A 26,515-nucleotide genomic window follows, 5' to 3' on the forward strand; every position below is an offset into this window, starting at 1 on the left:
GCACACAAAAGGCACATAGGGATTCTGTGCCACAGCCTCATCTGTTATATTTTTTTTACTCATTTATCCCCCAATAATTTTGCGATATCGCCCACCCGCTCACTCACTCACCCCTGCCCGTCTGTCCGACGTTTCAACTAAGTTTGATGGACAGGCCGAGATTTTTGAGAGCGTGGGGAATTAGGGTAGCAAACTAAACAGATCTGGAATCTCGGCAAACGAAAACACAACGTGGAAAAATCTAGACGGCACCAAAACCCTAAAACCACTGCTGGCAGCAGGCGTATGAATTAATCGGAATATTTATTTATACTGGAAGAATCCGATGAGCTATAAAGCTCTTTTTCACAAATGTCCAGTAGGGGCGGGTCAGAACGTTACAACAACAAACAGTACACAAATACGATAGGAGTGCAAAGTACAAGAAATGTAAACGAATTACCCAAGTAAAACTAAACCATCCTCATCCTACCAGGCAAAGCCTACTGAGGTATTTCATTTATATTTCAGAAACGACCTGGCCACAAAATGATAGCTCAACAAAATGGCTCATTATTTGGCCATTTATAGCAGCAAAATAATCCAAATAATCTGGGTCCTCAAGTGGTCCGGTCACCAATAACTTGCACACACGATAAAAACTATTCATTTGGTTCTGCACTTAATTTGGTTGGGCTTAAATGCAGAGCTCTGAAAATGAGATGGCAAGCTACCATTCTTAGATGTTCTGTTTGAGAAGAGACCTGATAGTTCATTGGGGCATTCTGTCTACAGCAAACCACCCACACAGATTCCTACTTGAAACCTGATTCCCACCACCACCCAGCCCAAAATAATTCTCTCATCAAAACTTTATACCATAGGGCTCATTGCATTCCGGACCAACACCACCTGACCAGTGAATTAAAACATGTACACCTGGCCCTCAAAAGGAATGGATACTCTGACCGTACCATCCGCCAAGCTGTTTCTCCCTCCATACAGAAACAACCACTTGATACTCCGGTCAAAACCATCACACTACCATATATAGCAGGCGTTACGAAAAAGATTTCCAAAATTCTAAACAAACACAAGATCCAGGTCCGGTTCAATACAGTACACAAAATTCGTGATCTGATCCCATCCGTGAAGGATGTCATTCCTGACTTACAGTACCCCGGGGTTTACAAATTGAGTTGTACCTGCGGTGATTTCTATATCGGGGAGACAAAGCGACATGTCTCTGACCGAATTCGCGAGCACAAATCAGATTTGAAACACGGCAGAACGAATTCTTCTGCCGTAGCTGATCACTGTTACAACGCTGTGGGTGATCACGATATAATTTTCTCCGATACCAAGGTTCTTTGCAAACCCACGGGTTTTTATCAGAGATTTGTTCACGAGGCAATTCAGATCTACAAACACAGACACAATTTCAACCGAGAAGATGGTTTCAAATTAAGCAACCATTGGAAAGATGTTCTAAATCGAACCAAACATTAAACTAATTTTCAATGGTACAGTATATTTTTCAAGTAGTGGTACCCCAAACTTTCGCAGCTCGTAAAAAAATCCCTTTTCACACCATCAATAGGTAAACTCCCCCTCCCCCCCCCCGCGCCAACCGGCATGTGCACCCGCATGCACACCACCTCTACACCACCTCTATGCTAAGTCGGCCAATCAAATGCTATTTTTTATGCTAATTCCTTTGTCAAGGCACCTTGTTTCCTCGCACACAGCTTAAAGGTCGCGGTCTGAGCGTGGCTGTGTTTCACTCCAGCGCTGTCCTCGAGACAGTCTGGTCCCTTCACCTGATGAAGGCCGCTTGTTGTTTTATTTTTTACCTACGTGACTTTACCGAATAGAACCAAAGAGTATGGATCCTTGCAGTCACGAAAGCTTTAAATCTAGAACGCTCTGACCGTCACATAATGAACATTAATGGCTCTCATATGGCAGAGCGGGTGATAAAGTGTCGCCCCCTCCATTGCGTGGACCAGACGTCACTTTAAGGGATCTCAGAGGCAGCTCTGTGACATCCACTTTTGTGGGGCATTCTCCAAAATGAAGGGGGGTACACAGTGAGTGCTTTGCCAGAGCTCTCAATGGAATCTTCATCTCAAGACACGAAGGGTTACCATTGAGCAAAAAAGTACAGCTGTTTAAGCGAGATAATAAAATGTGCGGTAAACTGCTGGGTCGTGGCGGTTGGTGGTGGCGAACCTGGTTGTCGGAGAGCCACAGGGCCGTGAGCTCCTTCAGGCTTGTGAATGAGATCGGAAGGAACTTGAGTCTGAAACAGAAAATTGTTCGCATCAGGTGAATTGTTTGGGTCACGGGTGGAACGACTCGCCCATTCGTCAGATGAATTCTCGCAATTCGGGGTTAAAATTCAAATTCTATCCCATTGTCTTCTTCATGGTTTTTCCCGTCTTGTACGTTCCCCGTCTTGTTTTAGCCGCACAAGAATATATTTGCGCAAAATGTGCGTATAATTTGAAGACACTGCACGCAAAATAATTTCTTAGACACATTATTCCGTATATTTATCACGGGAACACGGATCTATTTGTATGAACGCCTACATTAAAAATGATTAATTATAATAGATATCTGAAAATGATGCTCTATGGATGATGATGTATTGATGATTTGTGATATTAATGATGATGACAATGCTGCTACACCAGCACAGGGCCCCTACTAGACCGGTTCTCCTGCGAATCTACATGCGCCCTTCTGTCAGAGACAGCACCGATGCCGGATGAAGCTACTTCTTCTGGCACATTCCTGTTTTGCTACCTGCACCATGTTTAAACTCCAGTCTAGAAGCCCTCGGATGGAGTCTTGTAGCCTCCTTAAACCTGAAGCCACGAGCCAGCACTGATTTTCACCTCCACACTCCAGCCAGAACCAAACCGTGTCTTCCACACTGCCCCATGTTGGGGGTGTGGTAGGTGGGTGAGTCAACCGTTTGGGAGCAGGGTTATGAAACCATCCTCAAGCAGCACTCTCGTTAACCTCACAGCAGCTGGTCAAGTGACGCCTACATAAAACCAGTTTGGCCTGTCCGGGAACTGAACATGCCGTAAAATGAACCACACCCCATCATCTTTATGGTAATCTATTTTAAGGGCCACATTATTTATTAGTCACAGCACGGCCTTTCTTGACACTGGGGGGCTCAGCTCAGGCTTTGAGCCGCTCAGTTCTGTTCAAAAACATGCAAGCGGCTCAGCCGTGGCTCGGCTCAGGCTCGGCCAGTGGAAATTCTGAGCGTGGCTGGGATCGTGCACAGAGCTGGTGTTGCTGACCGATGTATTGAGATTTAAAATTAGGCGTGGCTTTGAGCAGGATCACTCAGGGCAGAGCCAAGCCTGAGCCGTAGTGAGGAATATGGGTCTAAGACTAACTGTAAGCCACGTGCAGATGATCCTCCTTCATTGGTGGAGCCGTTACAGGTAAGCCCAACTAACGCTCAAAGGATAAGGAGATCACAGCTGAGCGCGCGATAACCAATTCCTTGCCCCTTGATGAATTGTCACGATTGCCCGAAACCGGTTCAAACATTAGAGTGTCAATAAAAAAAACTATTCTGACAATTCTATGCAAGGATCGTGAGCGCGAGAATCTGTTTTAATTGATGAATCGTCACATGTCTAGTTCATATATGCACACAAAGACCACCCATATAGCTTTAACACATTTTTGGGGTAAATGCTGTTAGCGAGCACCTATGAGGGCCAGCACGGTACACGAGGGGGGTGGGTGACCAATACCACGCCCGACCGCCTTTGTCTCTCTAGTGGCAATGTTTACACATTGCACCAGGCACTCATTTGAGGCCGAGTCGAGCTAGGGGAGACCCAGAACCAGTTCAGATAATCGTATTCGGTATTGGTAGCCGTGAGCAGGAATCGAACACGGGTCACCGGGTTCGTAGTGCAGGGGGCTGACCACTGCGCCGCCGCTCCCCCCCCCACACGTATGCAAACACACGCGCACGCACACACCGGTTGTCGCTGACGTTGAGCACTCGGAGGTGAGTCATGTCGCCCATCTCCGAGGGAAGCACCTCGAGTCTGTTGCAGCGCAGGGACAGCACCGTCACGTTCTTGCAGTTCCCGATCTGTGCCGGACAAAGAGAAAAGACCCCCCCCACCACCGTGTGTTGCATTACAAACTGTTCCAAGATAATAATAATCAGAGTAAACAACATTCGGAATGCGTGCATATATCGTAAAATGGATGCAATGTTCGATCGAGAACTCGGAGGCATCGAGCCAGAGCTCAAAGTCCATTTTATGTCAGCCTGAACAGGAACTGGGCCTGAACAGGTGAGAGCCTGAACAGGTGAGGGCCTGAACAGGAAGGGGCCTGAACAGGTGAGAGCCTGAACAGGTGAGAGCCTGAACAGGAAGGGGCCTGAACGGGTGAGGGACTGAAGGGCCGAGAATGCACAGGTGAGGCCCTGGACGTGTGAGATCTTGCAGAGGTGAGCCTTGAAGGTGATTGCATGCTGCGTGTGTGCAGTGGGAGAGCGTTCCAGATGGAATGATGGCCAACGTGGTCAAAAACCGATGATGCCACCACTACAGCTCACTGCCAACGATTTGCACCCTGTTCCAGCCAGTCACTGAGCAGTGAACAAGCAACCTCCAAGATCTGTCATAACAGTGTCCCACCATCGAGTCCTTGGGTGTCATTCGTGAGTACCTATTAGGACAGACGCACGCAGGTATATGTATTTGTATTTTACCAGGTAAGGCTCTTTTTCAGAAGTGACCTGGCCACAAATGATAGCTCAACTAAGTGGTTCATTGTGTGGAAATTTATGGCAACCAAATGATCTAAACGAATATTTATAAATGTGGAGGAAAAAACCGGAGGGCCTGGAGAAAAATCCACGTGACCACCGGGAGAGACACGCAAACTCCAAATATACGGGCGACAGGGGCGGGATCGAACCTACGACCTCCTGCATACCAGGAGAAGGTGTTTTCATCGAGAAATTACTGCAGGAAGGCGGCAGTGTGGCAAGTAGGTTATAAACTCATCTGCGAGGAGTTGTTCAAGTTAGCCGTTTGTACGTGTGGTGAATTTCCTCTAAGTAGACTTTTATTTTTAACCAAACGCAAAGGAACCTCACTGAAATGGAACCGGCGAAATACCAAAATGTTGCAAGCAGGGATTCCTCTTGAAAGAGGGTCTGGAGACTAGGTGAGGTTTTTCAGGATAAATAAATTACATTTTCATTTTTATTCTTTGTATGTCTGATAAACGTTGAATTACATTTCACAGTTGCTGCCCCCAATCTCTTTACAAATTCCTCGCTTTCCGTTTTGTTGAGCGTAGTAAAAACATTCACATTCCACAACGATAAAAGACTCCAAATCCTGTAGAGTATGTTCCTATTTTCTTTGTCGGAAATTTAAATACCTTTAAAGAAACAGAACATTCTAAATCCCTAGAATATCACTGTCAATTATTATGGAAATCTTAACTTTCGCGCTTGGCAAAGCAGACTGCAACAGCGTTTGCACAGGGAGGATCAGGGCAAGAGGGAGGATCAGGGCAACAGAGAGGGCAGGGCCACAGGGAGGGCATGTACAGTGAGGGAAAAAAGTAGTTGATCCCCTGCTGATTTTGTATGTTTGCCCATTGATAAAGAACTTGGTGGCAAAAACCCTTGTTGGCAATCACAGAGGTCAGACGTTTCTTGTAGTTGGCCACCAGGTTTGCACACATCTCAGGAGGGATTTTGTCCCACTCCTCTTTGCAGATCTTCTCCAAGTCATTAAGGTTTCGAGGCTGACGTTTGACAACTCGAACCTTCAGCTCCCTCCACAGATTTTCTATGGGATTAAGGTCTGGAGACTGGCTAGGCCACTCCAGGACCTTAATGTGCTTCTTCTTGAGCCACTCCTTTGTTGCCTTGGCCGTGTGTGTTGGGTCATTGTCATGCTGGAATACCCATCCACGACCCATTTTCAATGCCCTGGCTGAGGGAAGGAGGTTCTCACCCAAGATTTGACGGTACATGGCCCTGTCCATCGTCCCTTTCATGCGGTGAAGTTGTCCTGTCCCCTTAGCATAAAAACACCCCCAAAACATGTGTTCCACCTCCATGTTTGACGGTGGGGATAGTGTTCTTGGGGTCATTCCTCCTCCTCCTCCTCCAAACACGGCGAGTTGAGTTGATGCCAAAGAGCTCCATTTTGGTCTCATCTGACTACAACACTTTCACCCAGTTATCCTCTGAATCATTCAGATGTTCATTGGCAAACTTCAGACGGGCATGTATATGTGCTTTCTTGAGCAGGGGGACCTTGCGGGCGCTGCAGGATTTCAGTCCTTCACGGCGTAGTGTGTTACCAATTGTTTTCTTGGTGACTATGGTCCCAGCTGCCTTGAGATCATTGACAAGATCCTCCCGTGTAGTTCTGGGCTGATTCCTCACCGTTCTCATGATCATTGCAACTCCACGAGGTGAGATCTTGCATGGAGCCCCAGGCCGAGGGAGATTGACAGTTCTTTTGTGTTTCTTCCATTTGCGAATAATCGAACCAACTGTTGTCACCTTCTCACCAAGCTGCTTGGCAGTGGTATTGTAGCCCATTCCAGCCTTGTGTAGGTCTACAATCTTGTCCCTGATATCCTTGGAGAGCTCTTTGGTCTTGGCCATGGTGGAGAGTTTGGAATCTGATTGATTGCTTCTGTGAACAGGTGTCTTTTATACAGGTAACAAGCTGAGATTAGGCTCACTCCCTTTAAGAGTGTGCTCTTAATCTCAGCTCGTTACCTGTATAAAAGACACCTGGGAGCCAGAAATCTGATTGAGAGGGGGTCAAATACTTATTTCCCTCATTAAAATGCAAATCAATTTATAACATTTTTGACATGCGTTTTTCTGGAATTTGTTGTTGTTATTCTGTCTCTCGCTGTTCAAATAAACCTACCATTAAAATTATAGACTGATCATTTCTTTGTCATTGGGCAAACGTACAAAATCAGCAGGGGATCAAATACTTTTTTCCCTCACTGTAACCATTCACCACACCCCCACGATCGTTATGACTGGGGGGTCACAATTTGACTCGTATTTTTCTAATTTCTACACTCATTCGTACTGTTTCCCATTCGCACTGTTTTGTTCACCTCATTTGGTCCAAACGTAACAATGGCACGTAATCGAAATTGAATCGGCATTGCTCGGAAGTGCGTGGATTCTCACACGCGCGATTCGATGTGCGCGTCGCTAGAGACTTGGGTCACCGAATCTCGTTGCTTGCCTAGCAAGAACTCAGACGGCGCAAGTGCGAACGGAGAGCGAAAGCGAAACGACAAAATAGAGCCACACAAAGATTCCGACCCCTGAAAGGGCGACGGCTACGGAGAAAGCGACAACCCAGAAAAGCGACAACCTAGAAAAGCGGCAAGGCCACCACAGGGAGGGCAAAGTTCACAGCAAGGACAAGGCCGCCAAGAGCTAGGACCTGGGGGGTGGGGGGCGAGCACCGTGATAAGAAAGAGAGGGGGGGGGGGAAGACAGGGACGGCATCGTCACCTCGGGGGGCAGGGAGGAGAAGTGGTTTTCGTCGGCGGTGAGCGTGCGCAGGTTGGCGAGACGACCGATGCCGGCCGGAAACAGCTCCAGCTGATTCCCGCTGCAGTCGAGCTCCTCCAGGCTGTCCAGGCTGAGCACAACAGACGCGGGGGGTGGTGGGGGTGGTGGCGGCGGGGGTGGGGGGCGAAATGAGATACACGCGAGGCGTGAAGGCGGAAGAGGGTGGGCGAGCGTCATCAACCCACACGGACGAGGCTGCTGATGGATCGGCAGCCAAAGAAGAGACAGCGCCCGGTTATATGGCAATACTTCACCACGTTGGTCCAAGTTGTCGTTGGGGGAGACAGTAACAACAGTGAATTTTGATGCCCTGCCCCTCCGCTCCTGCCCACAATGCAGCCCTGCGGCAGCCTTCAACACCGGGCTTTATGGAGGGCGGTCGCACACTGAAGCGCAACGCAGGCTCGAACCCTGCTGAGCTTCCAGGATCTGACAAGATCGGGCGCATATCCCGGGCGATCCGGTCGCACTGCGCGGTGATTCTAAAGGGGCAACGGGACAACGGTACTCACTCTCCGAGGGCTTCGGGCAGCAACGACAGCTGATTGTCGTCCACTTTGAGCGTCGTCAGGCTCTTGAGGCACCCTGGGGGCAACATCGCGGCCACAGAAACACGCGGGGGGAGCCACACGGCGTGAACGGCAATAAACCGCGACCGCACACACGACGCTCTCGTCAACCCAGTTGCGTTACCGTCGCGTTGTCCGGAACGTCACAATGTAAAGCGAGCGGCCATTTAACACCGATAGCTACCCGACAAATCGTCACGATTTCAGATTGCGATTATTTGATTCGAGGATCAATTATTTGTTTCATCATGTATTCTTGAACACGTAGGCAATCTGAGTACGACGTTTCGCCAGTAATTACAACTAGCCAGTTACAATTAGTCACAATTAACAAGTTGTAATTACTGGTGAATCGTCGTACTCAGATTGTAGATGTTGTGGCTTTGCTCTCCAACACACCGGCGTGCTGTACTAGTAACGAATTAGCATGCTCTGTTTACGTGACAACCCTTACTAAATAGCTGTGTCGGGTGGTGGTGGATTTAACGACGCATTTACAAATACGCGATCTAACCCAAAAAAACTTGTACGATGGATCTATTCTTGAAATCATGTCACACCCGCAGCAGACTGCCACAGGAAACGACGCAGCCTCATTACAATTTTTTAAGTCTTGCCCTTTGTTACGATGCCTCTGGCGGCGATCCCTTCAAAAACGTGAAATGTAAAAAAGTAAAAAATAATATTGATACGATTTCAGATTAAAGAACAGCACGTTGCGTAGTTGTAACTTCCGTAAAGTGCCGGTAGTTACTCTCCTATCCACACAGGGTGCAGCAGGTGGAGATAAACGACATCACGGCGGGGAGATAAGCGAGGCTACTCTCTTCAAAAGATGTGGCTCATTAAATAATAACAAACCGCCGTGAGGGATGACTTACGTTTTAAGGGATTTTTTTTTGCTTTCTGCCCCCCCCCACCTCAGCTCCCCCTCCAAGTTTATTTCAAACATTTAAAGCAGAAATGAAGTAAACAAAGTTGTCTGAATTTTTTGTTGGTTTTTAAAGTAACTTAATCTGGACCGCTCAACTTAAATGCTTATGTAGTCCACGTGTAACGACTTGCGACACCACAGCCGACTAAAATTAATGTTTAAAAACAATACAATAACAAACTTGGCACATGATTCATCATTCGCTGCCAGCAAACGAGCATTCTTCGGCATCTTAAATCACGACAAAAACCCACCGGTATTCACCAACCGATATTCACCCACCGATATTCACCAACCGATATTCACCCACCGATATTCACCCACCGATATTCACCCACCAGTATCACCCACCGGTATCACCCACCGGTATCACAAACCGATATCCCGGCACAGGAGTTAAAAGTATGGACGCCGTTTTCCTAAATCCCCCCCGCCTCTTGTCCGCCCAGTAACAATTTAGTCAATCGGCAGGCAGGTCATGAGCGGTTGGGGCCAGCGTAGAAGGGGTCAAAAAATAAATGCCCTCCAGAGTGGGGGAGCTCTTTAGAGTTTCCTCTAGTGGAGGCCCTGGCTTCAGCAGTGGCGTCAGAAACGAATTGCAAGGCCGTACCTTCGGTTTGCATTTCAATTCATTTCTCATATTAAAAAACACACACGACCACGTCAAAACAAACACAAACAGAGCGACGAACGAACAAATCGCCGGCAGTGACGCACCGATTTCGTCGGGCAGCTGGCAGAGCAGGTTAGACGACAGGTGCAGGTCCTCGAGGGCTTCGCAGCCAGCCACGCCGGGGTCCATGGTCTCCACCTGGTTCTTCGAGGCGTCTAAGTAGCTCAGCCGCTTCAAATTCCCCAGGCCCTGAGGCGGAGGAATCGCACGTGCGGGGGTACGCACACGCTCAATAATTCAACGGAAACGCGGCCAAACCGTCGCGTGCCCAACTGCCTAAAAATAAACACAATGACACCAACAACAAAAAAAAACTCGTAAAGAGGAAAAGCACATGACAAGGCCTCTTGTTATTGCACTGGGCTCGTTAATCAACTTTGTAAATATTTTCGTGCGATACTGCGTTGGCAATAGTCCACGAGCACAAATAACGAAGTCAACATATCCGTCAATAGGCCTGCCTCCAAGAGGAAATAAACACATCTCAGAATACATTTTTGAGCATTGGCCCTTCTTCATAGCAGATATCGTCTGTCGACTTGTCCAAAGAACTAAACTTATGGATGCCAAATAGACTTACACAGACACTCACAGACATAACAGAGACCCTTTCACTCACATATAGACCCATATAGACTTTTGTGGAGAGTCCTAAACTAATCCAAAATAAGCAGGTGAAAAAGGGCCCTTGCCCAAAACGTTACTTATATATATTCATCTCTTTATGCAAGTGTAGAGGAGTAATGGATGACGTGACGTCATGAGCGCCGTGAGGTGTAATGACGTCATGTCACGAGCACTGTAAGGAGATATCGAGAAGAACGAGGGCGGGTCCGAGAAAGGGGGAGGAGCCGCCCAAGGGGACTTTAGGGGGACCGCCGTGACGAAAGCTAGGTCGTCGTGGGAGCCGGGACCGAGAGCGGCTGAAGGAGGTCTCTCCCGCTCGTGACCGGACAGTGTTGGCTGAACCCCCGTCCGAGTTCGACGAGTGGGAGAGCCGAAGAGATAGCCGAGGGCAGGGCTCGAAGAATCTGTGAGAGCCGGCTAAGAGTTAGAGGGGTTGCGCTCCTCGGTCGGGCGGTGTTGGCTGAACCCCCGTCCCGACTAGAGTGAGAGAACCCAAGGGGATAGCCGAGGCTAGAGGTAAGAGTAGAGCCTGTGGTCCACAAGAAGGACCCAGTGTAGCAGACACCTATCACCTCTGGTGTAAGTGTACTTTCCCTGTCATAGTAAACTGGCGTGAAAGCCCCCTACAAGAGGTTCCGTCTTCGCGTCCATCGTCGCAACACAACACAAGTGCTATGTACAACCTAGGGAGCTGCCACAGTGTGACGGTTCGCACACTGGACTTGCGATCCAGAGGCCACCGGTGGCTTCCCATCTCCTGGCGGCGGCAGCAGCAGCCTAAACAAGTTTCTCAAACCTCCTCGTGCCCCCACGCGCCCCCTGCTGCCTCCGTCCACCCGGCAGTGTGTGCGAATGGGGGTTCACCACGGTCAGTCGATCTGAAATTCCGCGTGTGGTGGGGTAAGGCATGGCGGGGTACGCCCCACCTCGTCCTCCACTGAACGGACTTCCGGGGGGAAGCGCCCCCCCTTCCCCTCGCCTCATCCGTTTTCATCCGAGGTGCCGAGCAATCGGTTTGGCCAGAGAAGCAACGACTCGCTTGCTCAGCTCGAACGGGGGCCGCAGGCTTACTGCCCCAGAGGCGGCCGCCAAGAAATTGATATCAATTGTTCTAAATGGGGCCAACAAGGCTAAGCACAACAATGGCCAAACCCTTGGGGACAAGGTCACGGAGACGTTTCACGTCGTTCGACCGAATGGGGGACACGGGGCACTGTTGTTCCTCGTTGCGTTTAAGGAACGTCTTTGGCAGGCGATGGGAGTTTGGTTTGGCTTTTAACCAGAACGGTTTTTATTCATAAGTAATGTTAAATAATCATTAAGTTGAATTGAATATTTATTTTTAGTTGCGTTGTACATTTTTTGTTCATGGTGTTTTCCACGTTTAGTTGACACTGTAGGTTTCTGCGTAAGCCTACAGCGTCCCTCTGTGCAAGTCGATGGCGTCTCTGTGCAAGTCTAAGGGTCTCGGTGTAAACAATAAAAAGCTCTCCGTGTCGTCCCCCGTGTAAACCTGCGCGTCTCTACGCAAGTACGCGGCGTCTCTACGCAACTCAAAAGAAGTCTCGACATTAGTCTACGTACAGGTCTCTGTGCAAGTCTATATATACGAGACGCCTGGCCTCCAAAGACCCATCTATCTATCTAACCCGATCTTGAACCCGTGCAGACGCACGGCCTGTAAATCGCCCGACCACCCAACCATCCGACGGGGCCTGTCGTTTGGGTATTTATACGCTATCGGGAGAGACGTATTCGTCCGTGGCTTCAACTCCCAAGAGAGCGACTGACCGACGGCAGAGCTTGCAGCTGGTTTCCATCCATCCACAGCTCCTTCAGGGCAACCATGTGCTCCAGCACGGAAGGCTGCATACGCAGACGCACAGACACGTGCGGAGAGACGCGCGGGCACACGCACACGCGGTGAGACAAGGGTGCGCATGCAGGCGCTCACGACACGCACGTACGGAAATGTACAGGAGATGAGCCGACAAGTAGGCGCGGTCACGAAACGCGCGGCAGTGAGAGGCGCGCTCAGACGAACAGGCACGCGTAGGGCACGCAGGCACAAAGATACGCATGCAGACACCCACAAACATAAGAGGCAGATACAAAGACAAACACGTGCAGGTAGACACACACACACACACACGTGTGTATGGTGAGGACATGAATACATTAATTGACGAATCGCTACAAGCCAAGCCAGCACCCACACACCTGGCCCTGCCTGTGTTTCCTGCGATTCTTTTCGCACCAGCAGCCAAAAACGGTGCGGTGGTGTCGTCTCAGGGTGAGTCATCCACCGGCTCGGGGAATTGGGGGGGGGGGGGCTTGGTCGGTCAAATTCAAGGGTGAAGAAAGTCACTAAGAGCATAGAGGGGTCAAATTCCCCCCCACCCACCCAGCCCCCTACCCCCGACGCCGACGAGGTGAAGCATGCCTCGGTTAACTCGACAGCGCAGTTCCGATCCCTCCAAGGTTAAAACGGCCATCACTCACCTGGGCCCTTTGTGTTTGTAGAAAACTATTTACTTTAATGGCATTTTTCGCAGAGGCTGTTTCCCCCCCCCCAACCCCCCACCCACAATCCCCTCCCCGGTCTCCGCCACTCTGTGAATCAAGTTCATTGCGATTGCAAACTGTGGGCGGCAAAACTTTACGGCCGACGTCCGTGAATCAAACGAAACAAACCCCCCCCAACCCCGCGGATAATTTGGTGTTGTTTTCACACGCGCGCCGTTTGCGAGGATCGTTAACGACCGGCCAGGACGCGGACGATGTGAACACGGAAACCGCCTCAGGAAAGGGCACGCACGTTTCATCCTGCACCGGACGAAGCCACCACAACCACCACCGGGACTATCCCCCCCACCCCTCCCTTAAGCGGTCGTATGTACCGTACGTTGAATTTCTTTCGCACCGTAAGTAACCAAGCGTGCTAACTGAAGGCGTGGGGGAAGGAAGAGATCTTCCAAATCCCACACAGGTTTGAGCGGGCCACGTGACGAGTAGCCACGGCTATAGGGCATGCGGAGCAGGGGCTGGGAGCTCCTCGTTTGCGCTCGGGGATGAGAGTATACCAACTAAAAAAAAGCGCGAGCGTTGGGCTCGCCAGACTCACCCAATCGGAGATCTCATTGCTGCCCAAGTCCAGCCTCTCCAGCTGACTCAACTCGTTCATGGACCTGCGATCGAGCAGCAACAACGGCACGGAGAGGGAGAGGTGGGGGGCAGAGGGGGCGAGCGTCAACGAGGCCAGAGGCGTCGCATCGAATCGACGTTCAGGATACGTTAGCTCGCTCGGAGAACAAGCGGGTCCCGGGGTAGAGGATCCTAGGAGAGATAGGTGGCAGGGGAGAGGCGCTCGATGACTGCATCAGAGCTTTCTACGCAAGACGCTTATACCGGGGCCGGATGGAATTGTTACGGTCGCGATTAAACTAGGGTCCTGCAGGTTGCAGCCGCTCGACGCGTAGTAGCGAGAAACACACCGTCACGCAGGAACTGGTGCGCGACGGTGTGCAGAGGTGTGAAACGACGCATCAAATCGATCGATCCGTTCATTAACATCCACCCTGACGCACCCCAGGATGCATGTTGAAAGTGTACCGTGAACCCAAGTTGCAGTGTCTGAGATCTACATCCAGTTCTCTCGAAAACTGCTGCGCACCTCCCCGTTTACAGCCGCTGAGGCCAGTGGTTGAAATTCCACATTCCTATGATGGTGGCAAGTCTTACCGCAGGACAACCACCTTTGACGTCCGCTCACAGTGGCACTCATTCCATCGACCTCGGAGCAATTATGGACTGAGTGAATTCATCCCCCACCCCCCCAAGCTAGGATTTGAACTCACAACCATCAACCACCGCCACCACCACGGCAAATTTACTGCAACAATAAAGCACTTGACTTAAAACGGAGGCTGGTGGTTGGAGGAGTAATAAAAAAACAGGCCGAAGATGCGTTTCCACTGCCCTCCTGTTTGCGTGTATGTTGAACCGGGAGGGCCGATGTAGCATCATGACCATGGAAAATAAATTTTGGTAATCGACTCCGTGGCTAGGTTGGGAGTTTAGTGGAGTATGGGATGACGTGGTGTTGTGTACAAGTGTGAGCCAGTACATCTGTTGGATTTCACATTTCTTCGTGGCCGTGCATTGCACGTCCACGAAGAAATGCCCGCGCCCCTATCAATTGTCAACCCGGCGACTCGATGGCAATTAGCGGCGGTCCGCGAGACGTTGAAAGCGAAACGCATTAAAACGACTCGAGGGTTTATATTACATGAAGGCCCGACGACGACGAGGGGATGTCAGGTCATTTAATTAATTGCCTAAACTTTTACGCGGCAGTGTGGCACGGCAGTGACGCTCATGCCTCGCGGCGATTCGGGACCTGGGTTCGATTCCTGACTCGGGCGCATTTCTGCGTGGAAATTGTACGCTTCACCCCAGTTCTGCACGGGGTTTTTCTCTGGGTTCTCCAGTTTCTTCCCATAGCTAGAAACGTGCCAAGTCATTGGTGTTGGCCAAATAATCCAAAATGTGGCAGGACCCTCCTCGAAGAGTATTGGGAACACAGTTGAGCGGCTTTCCTGGGTAACTAAGTATAGTGCGTGAGAGAGCGTGCGGGGATTCATTGTTTCCTTCGCGGCACATGATGGATAAGTAATGCGGGATTATTAGGGGGGGGATGGGCTGTGAGTGTGTGAGACGTGGACCCCGATTTTGTTGTAATATCTCGATGGTATTATCAACTCTGTCGTTCAATCAACATTTGTTTTAGGGTTCGGCAGAGTGGTAGTTTTTATTCATAATTTCTTGCCATGAACCATCCACCACCCGACAAGATTACCACGTTTACATCGATATTGTTTACACGTAGCCAGTGTTTCGATGAAATTGACCGATACAGCTCCTTCCCCCACACTGGTGGCTTGAGACTCTTCGCGTCCGAGTTCAACATCAATGGAGCACGACGTTTCGCTCAGGCAGTGAGCTCGGAACATAGTTGACTTTTAATGCCTAGCTGAAAGTAAACTTCATTTGGCATCTCTATAAAACGTCTTCCAGTTGGACTGCGGGAGTCACGTCCTGGGATAAAGCGTCCACTTGGAGCTCTCGTACAGCAGTGCACATCGCCCTGTGTGTCCGAGAACAGCCGACAGAAGGAGATACTACGGAGCTAATTCTGAGATCCACCCGCAATGTCCACGCACGCGCGCTGCTACAGAGGTCTTTCCTTTGCGTGACAGTTAAATCAACTTTGCATTAAGTTTTTTTTCTCCAAGCTGGAATTTAGCCAAAGTAAACGCAAATCCAAATATAATGCGATGGTTTTTGCAGAGTCATCGGTGACCGGGAAGAGACCGTCAATCTCGCTTACACACAGCTTAATCACGGGCAGGCTGCAACCTAGATTCCGACCCCGGCCCTCAACGCTACCAGCCCAGCTGGCTCAGACACCCCCCCCCCCCCTGAGCGACCACCCTGTCACCGCACTGGCAGAGGGTTTATAAATAATCACGCCTCCGCGGGGCTCGCTGATGATTGCCGTGTCAAGGGAACAAATGATTGGCAGCGGTGACTCACTCCCGAGGTGGCAGGCTCCCAACCGGCGGCCTCGTAAAATCACCGGCGAGCGGGACGCGAGTCAGCCGAGTGGAACAAACAGACCGCGATATTTTGCTCGTTCGTTTTCATTAAAAAGAAAATAGAATCTGCAAAACCCGTTTCAATTACCCCACACTTAAAAAAAATCCCAACTGCCCAATGAAATATTGCAGCAAATCAATCCAAGGCAACTTCGGCGTTAATTACTGTGCGTGTAACGGTGCGTTGATTCATCGATTGAAATTCATTCATATGCTTATGATGCAGGCGCTGAATTAAAGTGTGTGACAATCGATTGTGTAGTCAACGTAAAAAACTAAACAATACAATCGAGACCACGACAAATGTGACGCAAATAAAAAAGCAATAAACGAAAATAATTTATCTAACTTTGACCCCAAAAATATTAGGCCAATGTTGCATTCAAACTCATGGGAGTGAACAGAACCAACCGTATGAACAAAGACAGAGAACAGACGAGAAACAGTACAAAGGAGCGAGTAAATAATTCGACAAAAAAAATGTATCGATTCGAGCAGAGTTATCATGACTCGCGAATCGTGAAGATTCATCCGAACCACAGGTAGGACGAATCGCTACGGGCCTATTGAGTAAAACCACCTTCGTCGCCGCTGCCGGCACAGGTCGACGCGATCCCTCCACAAATCTGGCTGTTCGCCTGATGAAGCTAGTAGCAATTACTGGCGATACTTCATACTCAGATTGAAAATGTTGCGGATTTGCTCTCCAACACACCGGTGTGCTGTGCTCGTAACGTACTGGCACGTTCCGTTTACGTGATAAGCCTTATCAATCGGCTGTGTTGGGTGGTGGCGGGAGTTTTAACGGACACATTTCTAGTTACGCAATCTAACCCCGAAAAAACCTGTGTCATGGATCCCTTTAAGTTACGTATGAAACAATGTCCCCCCCCCCCCCCGCCGAGTGTCACGCCAGCTCGCGTTATCAGCTGATGGGAGAAGGAGCGCGCCGTCCTTCAGGCTAGACGTCTAATTCTGCTGAAGCCCCCATGAAACGCGCACGAGGATATTTGCCAGCCCGCTCCAGCCCTGCCGCGCGCGACCAAAGGCTCGTCGTAGTCGCAGCTTTTGTTGCGCCTGCCGAAAATTGTCACGTGTTGGTTCCGGAGTGAAATTGCCGCGTGGTTCTTCCACTGCCCTGGCTAGGCTTTTTTTTTTTTTTACAAAATTGTGCCCGAGGCTGCATTGTGCACATCATCATTGCCACCACCGTAGCTATTCACGCGTATTTAAAAAAAAATGTATTATTATCACAAGCCAGACGGGACAGACACATTTCCTGGAATGTGAGAGACAGAAACTTGCGAGCGTCTGGGGTGGCAAGGGGGGTGGCAAGGGGGGGGCGAGCGGGGGGGGGGCTCGCACCACCGCGTCATGATGTGCGCCTCGCCGGTGCCACAGGGATTCCAAGTTCGGATCGGAGGTTCCGTGACCCGTGATTCGACCGGGTTCTCAAGTGTAGCGGAGTTTACGGCCTCAGCCCGGTCACGATGTGATCATATTTGAACGAACATGACGTTATGTTTTGGTTTTCCCATTTACTTTGCCTACATTGCAGCATTGAGAATTAATGAGGATATTAAGTTGGACTCCTGTGCAACAAACATTTGTCTGGAACAGCCGATATAGGAAAGGTCTCCTCTGGTGTGAATAAAAGGGCAATTTGAAAGGACCTCTTCTGTAGTTGTGACATCTCCTTCTACGGACTGTCCTCTGACTGCATCACAAATATACAATGTAAAATTAAGTGTAGGTGGTAGGTGATTAAATTCAACTTTTGTTGTCATTTATGGACACTCTTTGCAGGGCACAAAGGATCAACGTTTAATTTAAAAAAAATTGCTCAGAGAGACCGGCATGAATCTCATCTGATCTAAGTTGTGTCCACAGTGTACACAGGGCAGGCCTATTCAAGGGAAACTCAGAAGTAGTTCTATTACAGCTTCTTCCGGGAGCTGTTCTCTAACCAAAGGTGGTGCCCACCAAGCCAATGTAGGCATCCACAATGGAACTGTATTCACCTACCTCGTGACACAGACACGTGGAGCAGCATGAGGGACACGCAACACAAGGCATGCGGGTAAAAGGGAAAAAAAAACAGAAAAAATATCTCAAGCATAAGAGAGAAATGAATGAATGTGTTTGAGGACATCACCCGACGGATCAAACTGGCTTTTGATCTACAGTAGTGGCCGTTTGAAACCCGACCTCCCGCAAACCCTGCGATTCAAAAATCCGCCACCGATCGTGAAGACGTGCCTTTGTGTTTGCCGGTGCGGCGACGACGTCGCACGGTGCCTCAACCGAGCCGTCGTCGCTCCTCTCCTCGCTTCTTCGCTGAACGCGATTTGCGTTTTCGTGCATTGCGTTTCAGGAACGAGCAACGTACCCCAGCCCCCCCTCCCCACGCACGGGAACGAAAAGCGAGCGTTTTTATCGCCGCGTATTATCTGCCGTGGCAGGTGGATCGAAAAGACGAAGGCCGGTGAGGAAAAACGGACCAAATGCTCACAAGTGCCATAGAGAAGCGTAGGGAGACCAGCGTGCTGGCGGCATTTAATTACCCCGCCTGGTATACAGGAGGACGGGACGTGGGTTCGATCCCGATCCGGACGCCTTTACAATTGGAGTTTGCGTGGTCTCTCTCTCCCTGTGGTCACGTGGAGTTTTATTCTGGGTCCTCCAGTCGTTTCCCTCCAAATTTAGAACCAAACATGCAGCCCACGACGGCGATGCCTGTGTTTTACCTTGCCGCACCACAGACCCGTTTATAACGCCTTCGCGTTGACCCGAGGATCTCCCGTGAACACGAGACTCCCGCTCTCGGCGACGACGAGGACTCTTGCCCGATCTTAACTAAAGCGGCCGTCGTTGCATTATTAACGCGCTCCCGGCCGGGGAGAGGCAACTTGGCAACAACGTGAAACAGGAGCACCGCCCTCTCGCTCCATCTCCTCCATCGCTCGCCCCCGGCTACCCTCAACCTCGTCACCTCCCCCCCACCCACCGACCGCCCCCCCCCCCCCATTCCTTACAAAGCCGTTTCCAATCCGACTCTAACGCAAATATTAAAAAGAGGAATGTCAACACGAAGCAGCAGGGGCAGGTGGACCGTGACGGCGGCGAGGAGGCACGGAACGGCTCGTGCCGGCATCCGCGGGGGGGGGGGGGGGGGGGGGGGGGAGATCGGCGCGCAGAAGCGGGCAGGCCACGAGTCGGATTGCAACTCGCGACGTGGGAAGTGCGCGGCACAGCGCGTTCAGGGCGCCACGGTGGCGAGACGTTAACTCCCTCGCCTGGTTTGCAGGAGGTCGCGAGTTCGATCCAGACCCCGACGCCTGCTGTATATTTGGAGTTTGCACGTTCTCCCCGTGGTCACGTGGATTTTTCCTACGCATCCTCTGGTTTTCTCGCGCGAGGTTGTTCGAAAAAGCGGAAGCCATGTGGGGTGTGTGCAGGCGTCACCGTCAACATTTTGCCAAGGTTGAAAATTACTCGCGAATTTACCTCGACGCATAAAGCCACACGGCGGCATTGCCCCCCCCTGCTGTGAAGCTACTGCACACGATGCTCATCTAGGAAACAGGGGACCCTTGGCTAAGGCCTCGTGCCAAAGGAATGGCACAAATACTAAACGTTTTAACGAGTTAATGATGACTGTTCACCCCTCCCTGCCCTCTAACTTTTCACCCCGACCACACTTCATATTAGAGGAACAACGGCTGTGCGTAGCATAAAGAACATGCCACTAATTTCTGCTGAAACAAACGAGTGTTAGGTGGTTTTAACCTGCAAGTGATAGCCATAAAAAAACGCGGAATCAGAATATTTCTTTATAGTGGAGGAATCTTACGAGCGATGAAGCTCATTATCACAGAGGTCAGGTAGGGGCGGGTCAGCAAGTTACATCAACAAAAATACAAGAAATTATATCAGAGTAAGATAGAAAAGAGTTAAGGAAAAAAGGTAAGAAATAAAATGTATAGATATAGCAAAGATGTACAAATTGCACGAGAATATACATTCCTGCAAATGTCAATCAAGACTTTGATATCTGCTTGGAAAAGGCAGCAAAACTAGTGGTGGAAATTCCACATTCCTATGGCGAGTTTTAGTTTACCCATAAGAAAACGATTGTTGCCTTCGCCACAACGTGATACCTATTTTTATTGATGCTGTAGGGATGATAGGCCTAATCAATTACCCGATTGGGATGTAAATTCTCAACCTTCCAATTGCGAGTTGCTTCCCCTCACCCATGCATGTTACTTGGTCTCTTTTGATTCCTAGTTTTATTCTGATTGATTTGCATGAACAGACGCGCCAATAAAATTAAGTCTTACAGTCACAAGTGCATCACTTCCAGTGTGCTCGACAATGGCTCGCACGAATTACAAAATGACTCTGGAGTTCGCTTCAAGTGACATTTTCTTTAATCCACGCACCAGAGGTTCTGCCAATTTTCTACTCGCCCCTGCTGGAGAACAACGCTCACGGCACAGCAGTAAAATAAACATTTACTTCTCTCAGACAGGTATTTGACCATATCCAGTAAAATTAACGACTTCACAGACGAATAAAACCCCCCAACATTGTCTAACAGATATTTCCTTTGCGCAGTCACTGATGAGCGGGCCAAGAGACCCGCGACTTTCCACCCGAGAGAACCGGCTTTAATCGCGGGCGGCTGAACCCGGATATGACCCCCAAAGCCACTACCGGCAGAGAGCCCCACCTCCCTGCGGTACATTTTCTGTGGTGGCGAAGATGCTAGCGCGTACGGAAAATTCCCGACCATGGAGTCTGCCGACGCTGACTAAACCAAACAAAAAAACTCGAATCGAGGCTCTCTTCAGTAGCGCCGACCCCTGAACCACCCCCCTGTCACCTGGCTTCATCATGGCTATTTATAATAGACCATGGCGGAAGCGTAATCTGGTTACACAACCGTGCTTTGTAGTGTGGGAACAATTAAACCTAAATGAGGAGCAGGCCGTTAATGAGGCAATCAGGCTAAGCTGTGTGCACAGCAACAAAGTAATTGGAAACGTAAACACGCAAACAAATAACAACCACCATCACCAAGGCGCTTGTGCTAGGCTCCGTGCCACTTGAAGGTCAAACAAATAAGGGTGAGTCCGCTCGCTCGCAACAAGGCAGAAAGAGAGAAAACAGATTTACAGATGGCAGTGCTTAATTGTGCTGTTCCACACACCTCTCTGCTTATTTATAATCCTCCACAACGACGCTCGTGATTATTGTGTCACGCATTGTAAAACTGTGCGTCGAACTTGGACCCACGTCGAACGCAAAGCGTTCCCGCCTACAAAACAAACATCGGCACTTCAGCGTTGCTTCAAGCGAGCCTGGAACTGTTGATGAGACACCGAATGACGAAGCCGGTCCAGAGTTTGCCAGCGCCGAATCCCTCTTAAGATTACTCGCGACGGCAGCTCCGTCACGGCCAGCGCTCGCAGCAGACAAGGTTTGTGCTTTGATGGTTTGAAATAAATAAAGTGTGGATGGATGAGGAAAAGGGATGTGACCAGCAATGAACCTGAATAAATGTGTGGGGGGCAAAGGATAACCTTAACACCCCTCCCGCTTTTTTTTGCATGGAGATCGTGTGGGGAAACCCCATTGACCACACACACAGGTCATGATTCACCACCTCCCCCCCCCACCCTAACCGCAATACAAACCCAACCCGCATTGCAAATAATTTGCATCCGGGTTGGGTTTGTAATGACCGGGGCTTAATCGAAAGTAATCATTTGCGTCCTTTGTGGAGAATATAAGTAACAAGAGAAAGAGGCAGACAACCTCCTCCTCCGAACAACCAAAATATGTTTCACACACATCCCATCAGGAGCACGGCCTTCTTGGGGTGTACCAAACCAGGAGTTATCGGTTCTAACGCTAGCGAACTCTGACCCGTTTTTTTTTCACGTTCAGTGTCTCATCAGGCTGTCAGGCCTGCTTGAACCAATGCTGTTGAACTCTCTTTATCGGCATAATGACCAACCCAATATTTTTTTCTGGGATGCTTGGAGACCGCAGTGGGCACGCGAAGCCAGGTTCCACGCCGATTAGCTACGGAGGTTGGGCGTGCGACAGCGCTGCTTTGATAGCGACCGCTCTGAAGCTTTCTTGTTTCACAAATATCCCGCCCCCCCACCCCGCAGGTCGAGATGAAAAAGACACCTCGCATGAGAAACGCGTCGTCGACATCCTCCGCCTGCCTCGTTAATTAATCATTTAAATTGTGCACCTGCCGTGGCGTCACACGCACCCCCCCCCCTCCCCCCTGTAACACTTCAAGCGCCCGACGTGTCACGGGAGGAGAGAATCAAAGGCCCTCGCTTCCTGACCTCGTCGGGGAAGCGAGCGACTGGGATCGCTCGCGAACGCGCGTGTCAGCCCGCGAAGGGGACGACTCATTTCCAACCGACGCGCTTTAGAGGAGGGCAGAGGTGCAAGTGCAGCCCCTGCAACTGTCCCGCTCACGCCAACGCTCGAGGAAGGGCCCTCCCACTCGAGCGAGATCGAGAGAGAGCCCCCTCGGGAAAGGGATTTTTGGCACCAGCCAGATGTCTTGCAAGAGGAGGGAGTAGCCACACTTAACCCCCACGACACACGACCCGACTATGGACTGTGGTGAAGCAATTCACACTGCTGGGTAGACAGAGGTAGCGGGGGAGGGGATTTAAGAAACTTGCACCGTTGTTTCAACTGCCACGTCGGGAGGTGGAATCTAAGTGGCGACCTCTGTATTGCAAGTCCAGTGCGCTGCTGACAATGACCCCACGGCAGCATCCCCGATGTGCTTAACGAACAAGAAATAAAATCTGCGTGACTGGAACTGAGATGCAGCGCGTCTACGCTCCCGCTCCCCACACGCTGTGAGAACTGGATTGCGCAGGGTCATCATCATCATACGCAGCGACAGCAGCAACATAAGCAGCACATCGTCATCATAATCGTCGTCGCTGTAAACTCCTACGCAGCCGGCTAGACCGATCGATTCATTGCAGGAGCAGCTGCCCTCTCTCTCCCCCTCTCGCGCACGCTCGCTGACGTCAGAGACCCTGGCGCCGATGCTCATAACGCAGATTAATGTGGGGCTCGTTGAGGGGGAGACGGGGGGGGTGGAAAACAACAACAAAAGGCGACGGGAGAGTCGAGCGTTTTTGCAGAGGACGTTTCGATAAAAAAGCGTCGCTCACCGAGGCAGCGTGCGCAGGTGGTTCTCACGCAGCTCCAGCACGCGCAGCTTCGTCAGCCTGCGCACGCACAGGCACAAGCGGGGCAACACAACCGCGGCGGCGGTGACATGCCGGCAGGGGAGAGACGGGCAACGCAACACTGTGGGTGCCGTTTTAGTTTCTTAAAGTTGTTGAGCCAGCTGTGGGGGGGGGGAAAAAAATGAAGCCCACTGTTCACCCAGGCAAATGGAGAGAGCACGGACTAAGTGTTACTAACCTAACATTGAAACTAACAAAAACATGTTTATGAGGATCACAGTTAAAATACAAGACAAGATGTAAAGTTAAAAACTAAAAATTACTTTAAATATCGACACGTTGCTTCCATGTCGTTCTCTTATTGCTATTACCGTGCTTTGTCGTGCTGAAGGACTTTACGCTTTGATACCTCCACAAGTGGCATGGCCTAAGTGGAGTGACCAGACAGGTGGTTTCCTCTCATCACACTCTGTTCAGCTACCACATCAGTGGACACAACAAGATGTATCTTCCTCCTTCTTCTTCTTTCCGCACGCTGCTCGACTCGGGGAAATGAGGCGATGCGGAGAGTTCCGAAGTTACAATATTCTCGCTCGATTCAAGAATCGTCTTGCAGGGTGATAAGTTGCTGTTACAAGCAGTGCTTCTCTGCTTTCTGGATTTGGAATTCCTCCCCCCTCGACTATTTTGCCAAGTTGCGATAACCTTGCTCATTGCCATAAACACATGATTCATTACCTAATCTTTTATCACAAGTGCCCTCTGTTGATGACCACTTTGTGTTATAGGCCTTTGGGGCCCGTGCTCAGCAACTGTGACTTTGTTAACATAGAAATAATAGCACAAAGCTCGCATTGCGAAGGTCCGTCATTCATTTAAACACAGTCGATTTAACGGCGGAAATTTTGCGCGGATCTCCAAATTAAATTACATTCCTTTCGTACCATTAATTACCTCCCGGACCTAGCCAGAATTTCCGATCTTCGGCCAATTTGGGCCATGTCATTCCACCTTATACAAATTACCTTTTCGATCATTTGTTGATGGTCCTCGTCTGTCCAATTATTTCTCGGCCTTCCTCTTTACCGTTCCTACTGCATTACGATGATTACAAGAATGACATCGCTAATAGGGGGTCTGGATAAAGAAGATGATATTGACCATGACTGGAATTTGAACTCATGTCATCAGGATTCAGACGCCTGCTGTTATGTTGCTCAATGTACCAGTGCTATTCCTACACAAGGCTAAATGTAACTGGAACAATTCTAATTCTGGATCATTCTACCGTAGGGATAGCTGCGAGAAAAGAACACAGCTGCTTTTCTGTATTTATGGCAAGTAGATAAAAAACAGAGGCAAGATATCAAATTCCGCAAAGTGCTTTTAAAAAACGAATATAACGAATAAAAAAATGTATTTTGACAACACCGAGGTCATCACAACCGATATTTACTAAAAATATTTTGTAAAGGCCACTCCGTGAAACGTCCGTTCCATGGTTATATAAATCGCACGGGGCCTAGTGACGCTCGGGAATTAATTGGGGAATTCCAAAAAAAAAGAGTAAAAAGCCACATTCGACTCTGGCAATCGGTTTCCTGTCATGAAACAAACAAAAAAAAATCCACTTCTAACACCACATTGACCGGCGTGACGAAGTACGGTCACAAACCGTGTTCACCCTCCGAGGCGACGTGGCGGAGAGGGCTCCGGCTCCTTCATCAATCAAATCACAAATCGATGTTTATTTCCTTTCCGAACCTTAACCGCCGGCCGTGCAGGAATGGAGGAGGGCATTGCGGTGCGAGGCAAAGCTACCACGAGACGGCTTTCCAGACGCGCGAGCGGGCCGGGAAGACCGTCTCCCCGTCTGCGCGCTGTGCGACGAGGACCCTCGCTAATTGAACCGCGGCAGCGCCGGGTTCGGCGCTCCGACCCCACAGGCAGCGGCGGTGGGCGTGCACACACACACACACACGCGCGTGCACACACACGCGCGTGCACATCGCGCCACGACAACGCTCTCGTCTCGCTCGCTCTCCTGTTTAAAAATGCCCACACTGACTCGCCGTCATCAAGCCCGTTGGTGGCCACAGAATGGCACAAGTAGACATTCCCAAGACGTTGAATGGCGCGACGGTGGTAACCATAGAAACTCACGTTCGTCAATGGCACTCTGGCCTGAAAAGCAAAAAGTACACGATAGGCGACGTTTTGCACAATGGTCCGTCTTCATGGCACCTGAATCATCGTGCGTCATCATTTTTTTAAAATTTGCTACGAACAAGGGCCACTGCCCAAAACGTCAACATTTATAAATAAGTTCTTCTTTTAAGGCCACAGAGTGTTATTTAGGAACATGTTGAGTGTTTTTGGTATGTGTGCTTGTGCACCACTACCAACCCAGGTTTACAAAATGCCTTTTATGAACGCCTCCACGTTTAGCGACAACAGCTGCTCACCTGCCCATGGTGGCTGGTAGGGCCTCCAGGAAGGCGTCGTTCAGGTACAACTCCGTCAGGCAGGTGAGCTGAGTGGCTCCCTCAGGCAGCCTGTGCCGTAAACAGGGGGTGGGTGGGGGGGGTGGGAGTAGGAGGGGGGCACCAGCGTCACGCGCGTTTACCATGACAGAACGCGCATCGCAACGGATAACGTGAAAATAGTGGGGGGGATAAAAGTCTCGCATCTGTTTCCCCATGCGTGCCGCTGGACGGGAGGTGACGGGCGGGATCCGGTGATGTCAGACAAAATCAGCGTGGCGTGTAGGGGGTTTCCTGCCTTCGGGAGGTAGGATGTGGGGGCGACCGCTATTTTTTAAGAATGCCCGAGTAATTGACGACGGAAAAAAAAAGTAGCCGATCAGAATTAAGTCAACTGATAGACCTAGTTGATGGACGGTGCCGGGTCAATTTCTGGTGGACCAAAGGGAATGAGCTCTGATCTTGTCGATATATACCAAGCACGGGTGCAACGTGAAATTGCGACGTAGGATCGCATCGGATCACTCGCGTGGAGCCATCACAACCCTAATTATGCGCATTTAGAAAGGCCAAGCTTAGTGCTTGAAAGTATGGGGACTTTTGTTGAGATGTTGATGCAGAGATTTTGTCTCCGCAGCCAAGATTATCTGTTTGTAAAAGGCGCCGCTGTGTAAACAAACAAAAAAAACTAATTCACTGTATCCCCGGACTGT

At 50.0% G+C, this 26,515-nt stretch overlaps 1 protein-coding gene across 6 annotated transcripts in view; it reads right to left on the reverse strand.

The window, feature by feature from the left end:
* Positions 1–26,515, reverse strand: part of LOC116948891 (erbin) — a 119,135-nt gene that overhangs the window by 28,978 nt on the left and 63,642 nt on the right. For all 6 annotated transcript variants that reach the window (XM_032966117.2, XM_032966113.2, XM_032966116.2 and 3 more), the window contains 9 exons: positions 25,785–25,874; positions 23,302–23,358; positions 13,543–13,606; positions 12,210–12,284; positions 9,836–9,980; positions 8,128–8,200; positions 7,556–7,685; positions 4,002–4,117; positions 2,212–2,281 (listed from right to left, as the gene is read on the reverse strand). In XM_032966117.2, coding sequence (XP_032822008.2) covers positions 2,212–2,281; positions 4,002–4,117; positions 7,556–7,685; positions 8,128–8,200; positions 9,836–9,980; positions 12,210–12,284; positions 13,543–13,606; positions 23,302–23,358; positions 25,785–25,874 — 820 coding nt within the window. The remainder of the gene's footprint in view (positions 1–2,211; positions 2,282–4,001; positions 4,118–7,555; positions 7,686–8,127; positions 8,201–9,835; positions 9,981–12,209; positions 12,285–13,542; positions 13,607–23,301; positions 23,359–25,784; positions 25,875–26,515) is intronic.

The sequence above is a fragment of the Petromyzon marinus genome, chromosome 35, assembly GCF_048934315.1.
Source record: "Petromyzon marinus isolate PM22_M1 ecotype Great Lakes invasive population chromosome 35, UKy_Petmar_22M1.pri1.0, whole genome shotgun sequence".
NCBI classification, from domain to species: Eukaryota; Metazoa; Chordata; class Hyperoartia; order Petromyzontiformes; family Petromyzontidae; genus Petromyzon; species Petromyzon marinus.